At 44.6% G+C, this 14,832-nt stretch overlaps 1 protein-coding gene across 1 annotated transcript; it reads left to right on the top strand.

Moving 5' to 3' along the window:
- Positions 1-6,300: 6,300 nt before the first annotated feature.
- Positions 6,301-12,483, top strand: LOC103011061 (protein SPATA31F1). The gene is made up of 4 exons (XM_007197096.2): positions 6,301-6,444; positions 7,113-7,158; positions 7,701-7,761; positions 8,721-12,483. The coding sequence occupies exons 1-4, from the start codon at positions 6,301-6,303 to the stop codon at positions 12,481-12,483; spliced, it is 4,014 nt and encodes a 1,337-aa protein (XP_007197158.2).
- The last annotated feature ends 2,349 nt before the right edge of the window (positions 12,484-14,832 follow it).

The raw sequence follows: 14,832 nt of genomic DNA, 5'->3' as shown, positions 1-14,832 counted from the left end.
ATAAGAGAGAGAAAACTGTCTATACTACCATTTGTGAAGAAAGACATAAAATTCCACTTGTTTCTGGCTATGTTAGACTAGTTCGGAAAGATACACAGGAATCTGATAGAAATGACTGTTTCAAGGGAAGAAAAATGGGAGATGAGAGGTTGAGAAGGAGACATATTTACTACATACCTTATTATGCCTGTTGAATTCTGCACTATATATACATATGTATCTCTATTAGCAGACAGAATTCTGTAACATGGTTAAAAACAGCTCTAGAAAACCAACCCTTAAAAGAGCTCTGGCTGTGGAACAAAAACCACATTCACAGAAAGATAGACAAGATGAAAAGGCAGAGGGCTATGTACCAGATAAAGGAACAAGATAAAACCCCAGAAAAACAACTAAATGAAGTGGAGATAGACAACCTTCCAGAAAAAGAATTCAGAATAATGATAGTGAAGATGATCCAGGACCTCAGAAAAAGAATGGAGGCAAAGATCGAGAACATGCAAGAAATGTTTAACAAAGTCTTAGAAGAATTAAAGAACAAACAAACAGAGATGAACAACACAATAACTGAAATGAAAACTACACTAGAAGGAATCAGTAGCAGAATAACTGAGGCAGAAGAACGGATAAGTGACCTGGAAGACAGAATGGTGGAATTCACTGCTGCGGAACAGACTAAAGAAAAAAGAATGAAAAGAAATGAAGACAGCCTAAGAGACCTCTGGGACAACATTAAACGCAACAACATTCGCATTATAGGGGTCCCAGAAGGAGAAGAGAGAGAGAAAGGACCAGAGAAAATATTTGAAGAGATTATAGTCGAAAACTTCCCTAACATGGGAAAGGAAATAGCCACCCAAATCCAGGAAGTGCAGTGAGTCCCATATAGGACAAACCCAAGGAGAAACACGCCGAGACACATAGTAATCAAATTGGCAAAAATTAAAGACAAAGAAAAATTATTGAAAGCAGCAAAGGAAAAACGAAAAATAACATACAAGGGAACTCCCATAAGGTTAACAGCTGATTTCTCAGCAGAACTCTAGAAGCCAGAAGGGAGTGGCATGATATACTTAAAGTGATGAAAGGGAAGAACCTACAACCAAGATTACTCTACCCGGCAAGGATCTCATTCAGATTTGACGGAGAAATCAAAAGCTTTACAGACAAGCAAAAGCTAAGAGAATTCAGCACCACCAAACCAGCTCTACAACAAATGCTAAAGGAACGTCTCTAAGTGGGAAACACAAGAGAAGAAAAGGACCTAAAAAACAAACCCAAAACAATTAAGAAAATGGTCATAGGAACATACATATCGATAATTACCTTAAACGTGAATGGATTAAATGCTCCAACCAAAAGACACAGGCTTGCTGAATGGATACAAAAACAAGACCCATCTATATACTGTCTACAAGAGACCCACTTCAGACCTAGGGACACATACAGACTGAAAGTGAGGGGATGGAAAAAGATATTCCATGCAAATGGAAACCAAAAGAAAGCTGGAGTAGCAATACTCATATCAGATAAAATAGACTTTAAAATAAAGAATGTTACAAGAGACAAGGAAGGACACTACATAATGATAAGGGATCAATCCAAGAAGAAGATATAACAATTATAAATATATATGCACCCAATATAGGAGCACCTCAATACATAAGGCAACTGCTAACAGCTATAAAAGAGGAAATCTACAGTAACACAATAATAGTGGGGGACTTTAACACCTCACTTACACCAATGGACACATCATCCAAAATGAAAATAAATAAGGAAACAGAAGCTTTAAATGACACAATAGACCAGATAGATTTAATTGATATTTATAGGACATTCCATCCAAGAACAGCAGATTACACTTTCTTCTCAAGTGCGCATGGAACACCTTCCAGGATAGATCACATCTTGGGTCACAAATCAAGCTTCAGTAAATTTAAGAAAATTGAAATCATATCAAGCATCTTTTCTGACCACAACGCTATGAGATTAGAAATGAATTACAGGGAAAAAAACGTAAAAAACACAAACACATGGAGGCTAAACAATACGTTACTAAATAACCAAGAGATCACTGAAGAAATCAAAGAGGAAATCAAAAAATACCTAGAGAGAAATGACAATGAAAACATGATGATCCAAAACCTATGGGATGCAGCAAAAGCAGTTCTAAGAGAGAAGTTTATAGCTATACAAGCCTACCTCAAGAAACAAGAAAAATCTCAAGTAAACAATCTAACCTTACACCTAAAGGAACTAGAGAAAGAAGAACAAACAAAACCCAAATCTAGTAGATGGAAAGATATCATAAAGATCAGAGCAGAAATAAATGAAATAGAAACAAAGAAAACAATAGCAAAGATCAATAAAACTAAAAGCTGGTTCTTTGAGAAGATAAACAAAATTGATAAACCATTAGCCAGATTTATCAAGAAAAAGAGGGAGAGGACTCAAATCAATAAAATTAGAAATGAAAAAGGAGAAGTTACAACAGACGCCGCAGAAATACAAAGCATCCTAAGAGACTACTACAAGCAACTCTATGCCAATAAAATGGACAACCTGGAAGAAATGGACAAATTCTTAGAAAGGTATAACCTTCCAAGACTGAACCAGGAAGAAGTAGAAAATATGAACAGACCAATCACAAGTAATGAAATTGAAACTGTGATTAAAAATCTTCCAACAAACAAAAGTCCAGGAGCAGATGGCTTCACAGGTGGCTTCTATCAAACATTTAGAGAAGAGCTAACACCCATCCTTCTCAAACTCTTCCAAAAAATTGCAGAGGAAGGAACACTCCCAAACTTATTCTATGAGGCCACCGTCACCCTGATACTAAAACCAGACAAAGATACTACAAAAAAAGAAAATTACAGACCAATATCACTGATGAATATAGATGCAAAAATCCTCAACAAAATACTAGCAAACAGAATCCAGCAACACATTAAAAGGATCATACAGCATGATCAAGTGGGATTTATCCCAGGGATGCAAGGATTCTTCAATATACGCAAATCAATCAATGTGATACACCATATTAACAAACTGAAGGAGAAAAACCATATGATCATCTCAATAGATGCAGAAAAAGCTTTTGACAAAGTTCAACACCCGTTTATGATAAAAACCCTCCAGAAAGTGGGCATAGAGGGAACCTACCTCAACATAATAAAGGCCATATACGAAAAACCCACGGTCAACATCATTCTTAATGGTGAAAAACTGAAAGCATTTCCTCTAAGGTCAAGAACAAGACAAGGATGTCCACTCTCGCCACTATTATTCAACATAGTTTTGGAAGTCCTAGCCATGGCAATCAGAGAAGAAAAAGAAATAAAAGGAATACAAATTGGAAAAGAAGTAAAACTGTCACTGTTTGCAGATGACATGATACTATACATAGAGAATCCTAAAACTGCCACCAGAAAACTACTGGAGCTAATCAATGAATTTGGTAAAGTTGCAGGATACAAAATTAATGCACAGAAATCTCTTGCATTCCTATACATTAATGATGAAAAATCTGAAAGAGAAATTAAGGAAACACTCCCATTTACCATTGCAGCAAAAAGAATAAAATACCTAGGAATAAACCTACCTAGGGAGACAAAAGACCTGTATGCAGAAAACTGTAAGACACTGATGAAAGAAATTAAAGATGATACCAACAGATGGAGAGATATACCATGTTCTTGGATTGGAAGAATCAACATTGTGAAAATGACTATACTACCCAAAGCAATCCACAGATTCAATGCAATCCCTAATAAATTACCAATGGCATTTTTTATGGAACTAGAAGAAAAAATCTTAAAATTTGTATGGAAACACAAAAGACCTCGAATAGCCAAAGCAGTCTTGAGGGAAAAAAACAGAGCTGGAGGAATCAGACTCCCTGACTTCAGACTATACTACAAAGCTACAGTAATCAAGACAATATGGTACTGGCGCAAAAACAGAAACATAGATCAATGGAACAGGATAGAAGCCCAGAGATAAACCCACATACAAATATGGTCAACTAATCTATGACAAAGGAGGCAAGAATATACAATGGAGAAAGCCAGTCTCTTCAATAAGTGGTGCTGGGAAAACTGGACAGCTACATGTAAAAGAATGAAATTAGAACACTCCCTAACACCATACACAAAAATAAACTCAAAATGGATTAGAGAAATAAATGTAAGACTGGTCACTGTAAAACTCTTAGAGGAAAACATAGGAAAAACACTCTTTGACATAAATCACAGCAAGATCTTTATTGATCCACCTCCTAGAGTAATGGAAATAAAAACAAAAATAAACAAATGGGACCTAATGAAACTTCAAAGCTTTTGCACAGCAAAGGAAACCATAAACAAGACAAAAAGACAACCTTCAGAATGGGAGAAAATATTTGCAAACGAATCAATGGACAAAGGATTAATCTCCAAAATATATAAACAGCTCATGCAGCTCAATAGTAAAAAAACAAACAACCCAATCCAAAAATGGGCAGAAGACCTAAATAGACATTTCTCCAAAGAAGACATACAGATGGCCAAGAAACACATGAAAAGCTGCTCAACATCACTAATTATTAGAGAAATGCAAATCAAAACTACAATGAGGTATCACCTCACACCAGTTAGAATGGGCATCATCAGAAAATCTACAAACAACAAATGCTGGAGAGGGTGTGGAGAAAAGGGAACCCTCCTGCACTGTTGGTGGGAATGTAAGTTGATACAGCCACTATGGAGAACAGTATGGAGGTTCCTTAAAAAACTAAAAATAGAATTACCATATGATCCAGCAATCCCACTACTGGGCATATTCCCAGCGAAAACCATAATTCAAAAAGACATATGCACCCCAATGTTCATTGCAGCACTCTTTACAATACCCAGGTCATGGAATCAACCTAAATGCCCATCGACAGACGAATGGATAAAGAAGGTGTGGTACATATATACAATGGAATATTACTCAGCCATAAAAAGGAACGAAATTGAGCCATTTGTTGAGATGTGGATGGATCTAGAGACTGTCATACAGAGTGAAGTAAGTCAGAAAGATAAAAACAAATATCGTGTATTAACGCATATATGTGGAACCTAGAAAAATGGTACAGATGAACTGGTTTGCAGGGCAGAAATTGAAACACAGATGTAGAGAACAAACATATGGACACCAAGGGGGGAAAGCTGCCGGGGGGTGGGGGTGATGGTGGTGTGATGAATTGGGCGATTGGGATTGACATGTATACACTGATGTGTATAAAATTGATGACTAATAAATATCTGCTGGACTTCCCTGGTGGCACAGTGGTTAAGAATCTGCCTGCCAATGCAGGGGACGTGGGTTCGAGCCCTGGTCCGGGAAGATCCCACATGCCACGGAGCAACTAAGCCCGTGCGCCACAACTACTGAGCCTGCGCTCTAGAGCCCATGAGGCACAACTACTGAGCCTGCGTGCCACAACTACTGAAGCCTGTGCGCCTAGAGCCCGTGATCTGCAACAAGAGAAGGCACTGCAATGAGAAGCCTGTGCACCGCAACGAAGAGTAGCCCCTGCTTGCCGCAACTAGAGAAAGCCCGCAAGCATCAATGAAGACCCAATGTAGCCAAAAATAAATATAAATAAATAAATTAAAAAACAAAAAAAGGAATCTGCTGTATAAAAAAATAAATAAAATAAATTTCAAAATAAATAAATAAAAGCCTAAGAAAAAAAGAAAAGAGCTCTGTAAGGAAGTCTCATTAGTGTGTCTCAATGGAAGGCAGTGTTTACAGTCTCTTTTCACTCATCTGCAAGCTTGAGGCCACACAGTCTGGGAGGCATTCCTTTCTGACTCCTACAACGTCATTTAAAGATGCTACCACCGTGGCCTTGCCATGGTCCCTTCATGCACCTCTGATTTCCCATTATCCACTGTCTGTAAGATCAAAGCTCTCCATTTCCACGCTCTGACCAGACTCTGGCCATCAGGCTGGTGGAGGGTGTGGAGAGTGGAGACAAAGTGGGAGAACAGACACTGACTGTGAGCGGCACCTTCAGTCCTTACAGACAACCAGACACCCGTATCTACAAATGGAATCACCACATTTGCTTCTCTAGACAGGTAAAGGTCTTTGACACCACAGCTGTCTTGTGAAACAGGAGAGCTTTGTGATGCAGTCTGGTGGCCTGATTCCGTTGTCTGTGAGGCGGAGATGACAAAGTGTAGCATTGGAAGTCACTAGGTGCCAGGACTCTGAATGCCTACATATAGGAATGGTTGGTCTCCTCATGCTAATGAGGTTTAGACCATGTTGAGCCCGACTTTTTTTCTGTGGGATTTGGGCTTTCCCTTATATACCTATGGCTCCATCTTCATTGTTATCCTAATTGTCTGGCAAGTGAAAAAGAGTTACCATGGATTAACATTGGAACATAAAAGGAGCTGCTGCCAGGTAGGGAAACACTATGACCACGACTGAACTAATTAAGCCTCAGATAAGAAGCTTCTAAGCTCTCAGTATCTCTCCTTTTATCCTTCCTTTTCCCCTCCCTCCCCTTGATTTTTGTTTGTTTGTTTGTTTACCATCCATTAGTTACTCTTACAAGGTATTTCCCTTCTCAGAGCCTACAAATAATTTCTTACCAGGCTATCCCTGCAGTGTATTCTAATTGAAAAATCAAGAACGTCTCTATCTGACTTGGGTTGAGACTTGGATGAAATGGAATGTGCCTCACTGGATCTTAGAAGACCTCCCATTATGGGAGATTTTTCTAGTTTGTGGTCCATTAAGGCATTTGTAAATTGAAGTCCTTTGGTTATTAGACCTACACACCTTTTATTCTGTTCCACCCTTTCTCTTGTTCCATCATAAGCCTGATACACAGCTTCTCTTAGGAAAATAATGGGAGGTATTGAGGATGAAAGAACCTCAAAATGAATCAGAAGTAAGAAGAGAAGGGAAATATTGGGGTGAAAAAATAGAGTATGGAAAGTTAGGAAAGTAAATAAAATACAGATAAATTACAAGGGATTGGGAACTCTATATTAGCTTTGTCTCAGTTTGGACATGAAAAAGAAAATGGTGTCCCAACTTCATATTCTAACTCTTTTGTCTTTAAGCGTCACCGAAAAGTCAGACAAAGGGCTAGAGATGCAGCATCAAGAGGTAAAGTCCCAGTCTCTGCTCTGACTTCTCTCTACTGTGGGTGAGGCTCCCATGAACACTGTTCCTCAAAGACCCCGAGTGCCAGGCACCAGGTGCTCTAACCACTGAAGGCCCAATTCCCCAAGTTGACAAATTCTCCCAGAAGACTTTTTTGGGTGGGAAATCAGAGCCTGGGAATGTTCTAGAATTCTCCACCTTATCCCTGGGAGCGAAGAGGAAGTAGGGGAGTGAGGAAGTAAGGGGTCTGTCCTTAACTGTGTCATTTACTAGTTTTATGACCCAGTGGAAGTCACTTCAGCTCTCAGTCTTGTTATCCATAAAATGGGCATGATGATGCTGTCTCACTCACAGTGTGGTTGAGAAGGTCAAAGGAGATTAGGTCCAGGAGAGCACATCATACCTGGTTAAGTTGTAGTCAGACGTGCCTCAGAGCACTGGCTGTTGGGGTTTGCAGTCTCCTGTCATTCAAAGGCCTCCAGCTTCCTGTAGGATGTCCCTGAATCCTCTCCCATTCCATGTAACACTGTCTCCTGGTTTCTCAGCTAGGAGACTTTCCCGGGAAGAAGCTGAGAAGCCGTGGGAGCTGCTCTCTGTCATGAGAAGGTGATCTCTTGCTTTTTGCCGTCTCGCAACTCCCAGCCTGGCCTGTGATCATTTCTCCGCTTGGCCTGGGGCAGGGTTGGGGAGGAGCATAATGGCTGGGAGGTAGCCAGACACAGTGGAGCCTGGACTGGTTGAGGGTTCCCAGAGGAGAGGGTGGGATCAGACGTCACAGGAGAGAGGAGTCCTGCAGTTCTGCTCTGGGCTAGGCTCACAAAGGTCCTGGAAGTCAGGATTTGACTAGTGCAGGATTTAAAGCTACATGGGTTTTCACTCAACCACAAGACAAGTTAGGAGGATGGATAATTAAGTGCATAAATCAGTCATCATCTTCATATTCTCTTTACAGCTAGACCCTTTCAAGGGCAGACCCCTGGACCCTGCTGACATACCTCCTCTGGTTTTGTCTTCAGGGAGGCCAGATCCTGGGACAGCCCTCAGGCAGGAGCTTGTCATATTATACCCCTCTTAAGATCTCTAGAGAATAGGGATTGGCTTCCAAGAGATGTTGTGTATGCCCTCTAATCCCCAGAATGCAGAGTTCCCACAAGGACCTCCGTAGCCCCAAACGAGGCTGGCTCCAGCTTCTATCTGGTGATGTTCCTGGTGCTGCGCCATCAGCTAACCATTGGCTCCCCCATCTGCCTGGTTGCCTTCTCCTAGTTCAGCTTCTCAGCACAGGCCAGCAGAGAACTCACCCACCTCCCAGGCTCTCAAGGCCCTGCGTTCCCTTCCGTTGCCTGAGACCTTGCCCAACAAGCCCCAGGCTCTCAGCCCAGCACACCATAACTTGCCAAATGACATTTCCCTAGGAAGAAAAGTAGATGAGTAAACACCCAGTGGGTGCAGGCCTCAGAGTTTACAGGGCTAGCGGGGGCAGTGTCAATCTCCAGGCCACACACTTGAAAAGAGGCAGATGTCATTCCATCAGTAACAAACGGTTGCCATGTCTCCCTTCCCAGCCAGGGCTGGCTTCCTCAGGAGGGGAGCGTGCGGCGGCTCCTGTGTGCGGATCCCTGCTGCCAAACCTGCAACGCTGTGGCTCTGGAGATTCAGCAGGTGGTGGTGGGTGAGAACACTCTGATCTCCCCCACTTCAAGGGAGCCATCGCAGGGCTCCTCTTGCCTAGAGGTTTCGTCCACGTCTACTGTGTCTTTTGAACAGACTCTGGAGCATGGCCCACACTCCAAAGACCTTTCACTTCCATCTGCAACCCTCACAGTGTCACAGAAATCCTTAACCCAGTCAGCTGCCCAGTCAACTGGTGCAGCCAGCATCCATGATTTCTGGGCTGAACACCTCATGCTAAGGCAGGGATTTCAAGTGCCAGAGGTGCCCAGGGGCCCAGAGACTATGTTTTCTTCAAGGATTGAGGAACCTAGGGTTTCAGTGAAGCTGCAGGAGATGATGCAGAGCGAACTCAACCTTGTCTGTGGGAACCAAGGCCAGCAGCCCTTAAATTCCCAGGTCTCTCTGCTGACGCTGAACCGAGAAATTACTACCCTGACACATCCTGTGGCCTTGCAGATGGTCAGTGTCCTCCCTGCCCACCTGCCGTTCCTGAGTCCTGAAGTCCTGAGGCTTCTTGAGCTACATGTAAAAAAATGGATGCACTTCCAGAGGTGGGGGCTCCCCAGACGTGTGGAAGAGTCTCTGAGGCAGCTTATGCTAAATCCACCATTATTTTACCAACCTGTATATAACCAACCAGTTTCTTTCATTCAAAATGATACTTCTCAGTTCTCTGTTGAGAGATTTGGGACCATTTCATACCAGAACTGGGGTCCATGTATGGCTGGCCAGCCTACCCAGGCCTTCTGGGTTTCTGAATGGTCCATTATGGACCCAGAACAAATACACTGCTACCAGCAAACCCCAAACCATATGGCTCTTGCCTTGCCCTCTTCAGCCCCTAAAGAATTAAGTGGCCTTTATCAAATGCCTGGGCAACAGGCTAATGACTCAGTGGGCCATGTGCAGCCGAAGTATAGCCAGCTATTCTGTGGTCTTCCTTCTCTGCACAGTGAGTCCCTGGTCGACGCCTTCTTGGGTTCTCAAGGCCTCTCCATGAATGAGAGCATGTCCAAGCCCCGCTTGAAGGATCCTTTTCTCTTCAAGGAGCTCTCCTTCCTCCCTCTGATGCCTAAAACTCCACCCCAGTCAGCTCCACCCTCTCTTCTGTCTTCTCAAAATTGGGTTGCTCCATCTGACCACCAACAAGCTCAGATCAGTGTCCCATTTCTGACCCTGGATGAGTGTGAAGCCTTGGAGTGGCACCTGCTGCAGAGGCAGCTCCAGCTTCAGTGGGACTGGCCAGATGTTTCCCAGAGAGATCAACACACCCAGAGCCCTGTGCAGTATAAGCCCTGTGACAAAGCCCAGTCTTCTGAGACTGTGAAAACTTCCTGGCCAGGGCATCCCATCTCAGTCCTCAAAAGAGAACTACTCTTCCCGCAGCAGCATGCCAGGAGGCAGCTGGAATTCCACCTCCAGAGACAGTTGATTCACCACCGCTGGGGCCTGCCGCAGAAGATCCAACAGTCCATTCAATTGCTCCTGTCCCCCACTAACCAGCAGACTATGTCCCGGAGCAGCACATCCCTAGACAGTGTGAATGGCCCCTGGCCTACATCTCTAGAGGCCGCTGGGGCTGATGACCCATTCTCACCCATTGTGGACCCAGTGACAGTCCCCATGCCACACTTGTTTGACCAGGCCAAGGCAATATTGCAGAGCCATATCGACTCCAAATGGGGGCAGATTCACCAGGGCAACGTCCCTACCTGTGTATATAGCTCTTGGGAGTGCATAATTCCTGGGGGCCTGGAAGTGGTTCCCTTCACCTGCATCCCAGAAAGCAAGCCCCTGGAACTACAGGCAGCAAGTGACCCGGACCTACAACAGAAAATTATACCCTGGATGCCAACGGCCCTTGATCAGCAGCAACAGACCTCACCAGATGCTGTCATTGAACATCCTAAGCTGCCCCGAGCCCTGTCCAAGGGAGCCATTGAGAAACTGGAGACAACTTTACGGCACAAGTATCTGACCTTCTTGTCAGGGCTGCCGGCTCTTTATTATGGGGATCTCTTTAGGGTCATGGCCCCAGCAATCACTTCCCAAGCTGTGATCACAGAGATGGTACCTGGGCCTATCAAATTCCCAACAGAACCTCTGACTCAGATGACCTCACCTGAAGAGCAGGGTCTAAGTCCTGGGTCAGGCTTTCAAGATGCCAACAAGGCTTGTGCAGACATTGCAGATGAGTTCCAGGCTGAAGTGCAGGTGGAAGAAGTAATTGAGATGGTGCCTCTAGAAAGTCAGACAGAGCCTGCGAGGCCCTCCTCACTTGGAGAACACATGTTGGCCAAACTAAATTTCCATCTGAGAAAGAAGATGCTAGAGATACAACTGGGAATTCCCATAAAGGCAAGGAAGTCCAGGAAACAAATTGTAGAAACCTCAGAGAACATACACACACAGGAGTCTCTTGGGACTCTAAACAACCAAGGAAACACACTGCTCGAGGAACTCCCCATCCCACAAGATATGCCACGTGCCCCAGATCCAGAATGCCTCTACCTCAGAGAACAGCTGGCCACTGAGTTGAAGGCAATGTATCAGAAACAGAAGCAACCCAGTTCCAGGGCAGTATCCCACGGTTCTGTCCACTGGGCCTCCAATATCTCGCAACCCAGTGGGGACCTGACAGAGGCCCAGGAGCTTTGTGGTCAGCTGGAGGCCAGCGTGAACAACCGCAGCCTGGAGGAGCCCTGGAGCCCTGAGCCCCAAAGCCCTGACAAGAGCAAGGACTCAGCCCAAGTACCCACACTGGCAGAAAAGAGAGAGGAGCCAGGCAAACCCAAATTGGCCGGGGACCACGGAGAAGGGGATGCCGGGTTTGCAGTCTCCTCCACAAGAGAGAAAAGCCGCCCTGCTGAAGCCCAGAGGCCAGAAGGGATGCTTCTGAATGGGACACCCTGCAGCCCCTGGCGACGGAGACGTCGCTTTCACCCTCATGCTCCCTGTCAGCACAGTCCCCAGCATCGCCCTCAGCTGAAACTCCCAGAGCTACCTCCTGGAGTCCCTGGGGGGAAAGACTCTGAGAAGAATGACCTGCAGGACAGCCAAGCCAAGCTCAATGTCATCCTCAAACCAGCAAGGGTTCCTGAGAATGCCCAGCCTGTGGTGCCCCAGGTGTCACAGGGCCAGCCTTTCCTGGGCCAACTCACTCCGGGTAAGCCGTTGCAGGGCCAAACTTTACGAGGTCAGGTTTTTCAGGGGCAGGTGATGCAAGGCCGTACTCACAAGAGGCCCAGCTTTCCAGAATCTGGCTGGAGAAATAAGATGAAATCTTTTCTGGACTTTATTAACCCCAAGACAAAAGGCAAAGGGCATGAGGAATCCATGTCCTCCACATCTGAGAAAGTGGCCAACACCAGAAAAAAAAGTGTGGAAAAGAGCCTGGCTTCAGCCAAAAGTCCCAAGGGGCAAACTAAGATGGAGAAGACAAGAGGGCACTGTAAGGCCCCATTTCCGCCCACTGAGAAGCAGGTGGGCTTGGCGTTCCCGGATGTGCCCCACTCCCCAGACAGTAAGCTCCGGCACCGCGCCCGCTCCCGCTCCCATCAACTCCACTCTGCCTCAGTCCTGGGCACCCCCCGCCACTGCCCTCAGCACTGTCCTCGAGTGGCTTGTGTCACCCAACCAGGGAACCCACCCTAATTCCCAACTCTCACCTCGGAGGGAAACACTGGTCTGCTCAAGAAGACCCAGCTCAGTCAAGAGACTTTGTAGTCTCTCCAACGTCTGCATCCCTTGAAGAGGACTGCTACTGTCATTTTCATTGATGTGCAGGTGGACAGAGTGCCACCCAAAATACACTGTATATCTCTAAGTAGAGAGGTGTGCGTCTGCTCCTTCTCTCCACTGCGGTGTGTTCAGGGAAGGCATAAGGGAGGTAAATGTCCTGCCTATCTAGGGAAGGGGCTTTAACCCACACTTAAGCTGGGTAGCATTCCACCCCACCCCCACCCCGGACTACGGATAAAGGGACTTGAACAGAGAAGGAAGGCCCTTGTCTAAGGTACATTGAAGGTAAAGGTCAGGCTTGAATTTTATCATGGTGTCCTTCGGCCCAGAGGAGCAATGTGGACATGAGGCTAGAACTCTCAAGGAGGAGCGGCCAGGAATCTCACAGGCAAAATTCACTGATGACTTCTATATGTGCCCACACTCCGGAAGGGAGGTTTTTAGGAGAGTGCCAGTGTTCCAACCTTGAGGAGGTGCTTTGTGTTTATCAACAGCATATAGGTAATATGACAACAGTCAAAAGCAAATGATAGACTCTCCCCTCTCTGCTCCCTGTTGGTTATTGGTTAGATCTTTCTGGAGAACTCACTTGGGAGGCTGCTGTAGCTCGCTTGCCTCTATCCCACCTCCACTGTCTATCAGCTGCATGGACTGAATGACACTGGGAATGAAGATCACAGTAGAACATGGAGAGGGGCTGGTCCCCACTCCCAAGGGTAGGCAGGGAGAGAGGCAGGGAGGGAGAGCATGTAGATGGAGGTCTGAATACCTGGGGTAGAAGTTGACATGTTCCTGAAGAGGGCATGAAAAGAGAAAAGGCTGGTTAGCTATGCACTGTAAAGAACCCTGAGCCAGGAAGCCAACCCAATACCCAAGTGCTTTCAGGGGATGGAGATGAATAAACTGAGTTTTGGTCTGTTGTCCATAGTGTGATGAAGAGCAGTGAGTTGAGCCTTGTTTTCAAAGGCAATGCATATTAATTTAAAATTTCTGAACACTCACCCTCAATCCCACAAAACTGTTTTCCAGTGTCAGGGATTAGTATAACTATAAATCTGTGTTTTTGCTCAGCTCAAACATGAAGTCAGTGACTGTGTTCTAATCTTGATATATCTCAACTTTGCCCCCTTTTTTCTGTGTTTACTGCCTCTGCTTGTTAGATTACTCATCCATTCTTGCCTAAATAATACAATAGTGTCTCATATCCCCAGGGCTTAGGATAGTGGCGGCATAATAATACCTTAATAGTACTTGAATTGAAAGTCTGGGCTTGGGAGGCAGACAAATCATTACATTAGTATGATGAGCGCTATGGAATAGGGAATGCTGACACACGATTACTGGGGTACTCAGCTCATGAGGACCTCAGACAGGTCACAATAAAAATAACCTTGATTATGCTGTACACCTTAAACTTATACAGTGCTGTATGTCAATTATATCTCAAAACTGGACAAAAAAAACTTAAAAAATAATTTTGAGAAATATCTTACACTCAGTTAAAATATTTACTTACTATATGCAAGGGACCATAGCTAATATGACAAAGACACAGGACTTGCACAATGGAGATCATGATTGCATGGGATAGTCTCACATGCCCAAATTGTCTAATCAACACATATACTTGAATGTCCAATATTCATCTTGAACTATAGAACAATGAACTCCTGATTCCCTGCTCCAAGCCATCATCTAATTACACATATGAAACATTCTCCAGTCACAGTATTCACAACATCACTTAATGGCAGCTCCATCTTTCTAGTTGTTCAGGACAAAAACATTGGTGTCATCCTTGACATTGTTTCCCTAACTGTCCATATCCAGTCCATCCTGTTGTCTCTACCTTCTGAAATGAATTCGGAACATGACGACGTCTCTCACTCACTCTGCTGCTATGATTACTGCGGTAGCACCATAACTAATCTCCCAGCTTCTGCCTGAGACCATACTTCCAACAGTCTATTCTCAGCACAGAAGTTTGATGGTCCTCAGGGAAGGTCCTGGCTGTAGAAGACTAGATAGAAAGATAGATTAAGACTGAATGATGATGATGATGATGATGACGAAGATGAATATGAAGGAGGAAGAGGAGGAGAAGAAAGAATGAAAGAAAGGAAGAAAGAGAAAGAAAAAGAGGGAGGGAAGGAAGGAAGGAAGGGAGAAAGATACGTAAAACCATGAGACTGGATAAGATCACCAAGGCAATGATTGTAAATAAAGGGAAGGTCTAAAGACAGGCTCTGGGACACCCCAACA

This window comes from Balaenoptera acutorostrata, chromosome 6 (genome assembly GCF_949987535.1).
Source record: "Balaenoptera acutorostrata chromosome 6, mBalAcu1.1, whole genome shotgun sequence".
NCBI lineage: Eukaryota > Metazoa > Chordata > Mammalia > Artiodactyla > Balaenopteridae > Balaenoptera > Balaenoptera acutorostrata.
The sequence above is the reverse complement of the archived record's forward strand: the minus strand, read 5'-3'. Positions and strand labels throughout refer to the sequence as shown.

Excerpts from the sequence above, each read along its gene's own strand:
- LOC103011061 (XM_007197096.2), top strand. The coding sequence starts at position 6,301 with ATGTTGAGCCCGACTTTTTTTCTGTGGGATTTGGGCTTTCCCTTATAT. Across the intron at positions 7,159-7,700 it reads TAGAGATGCAGCATCAAGAG|CTAGGAGACTTTCCCGGGAA; the intron begins GTAAAGTCCCAG and ends CTGGTTTCTCAG. Across the intron at positions 7,762-8,720 it reads CTGCTCTCTGTCATGAGAAG|CCAGGGCTGGCTTCCTCAGG; the intron begins GTGATCTCTTGC and ends CTCCCTTCCCAG.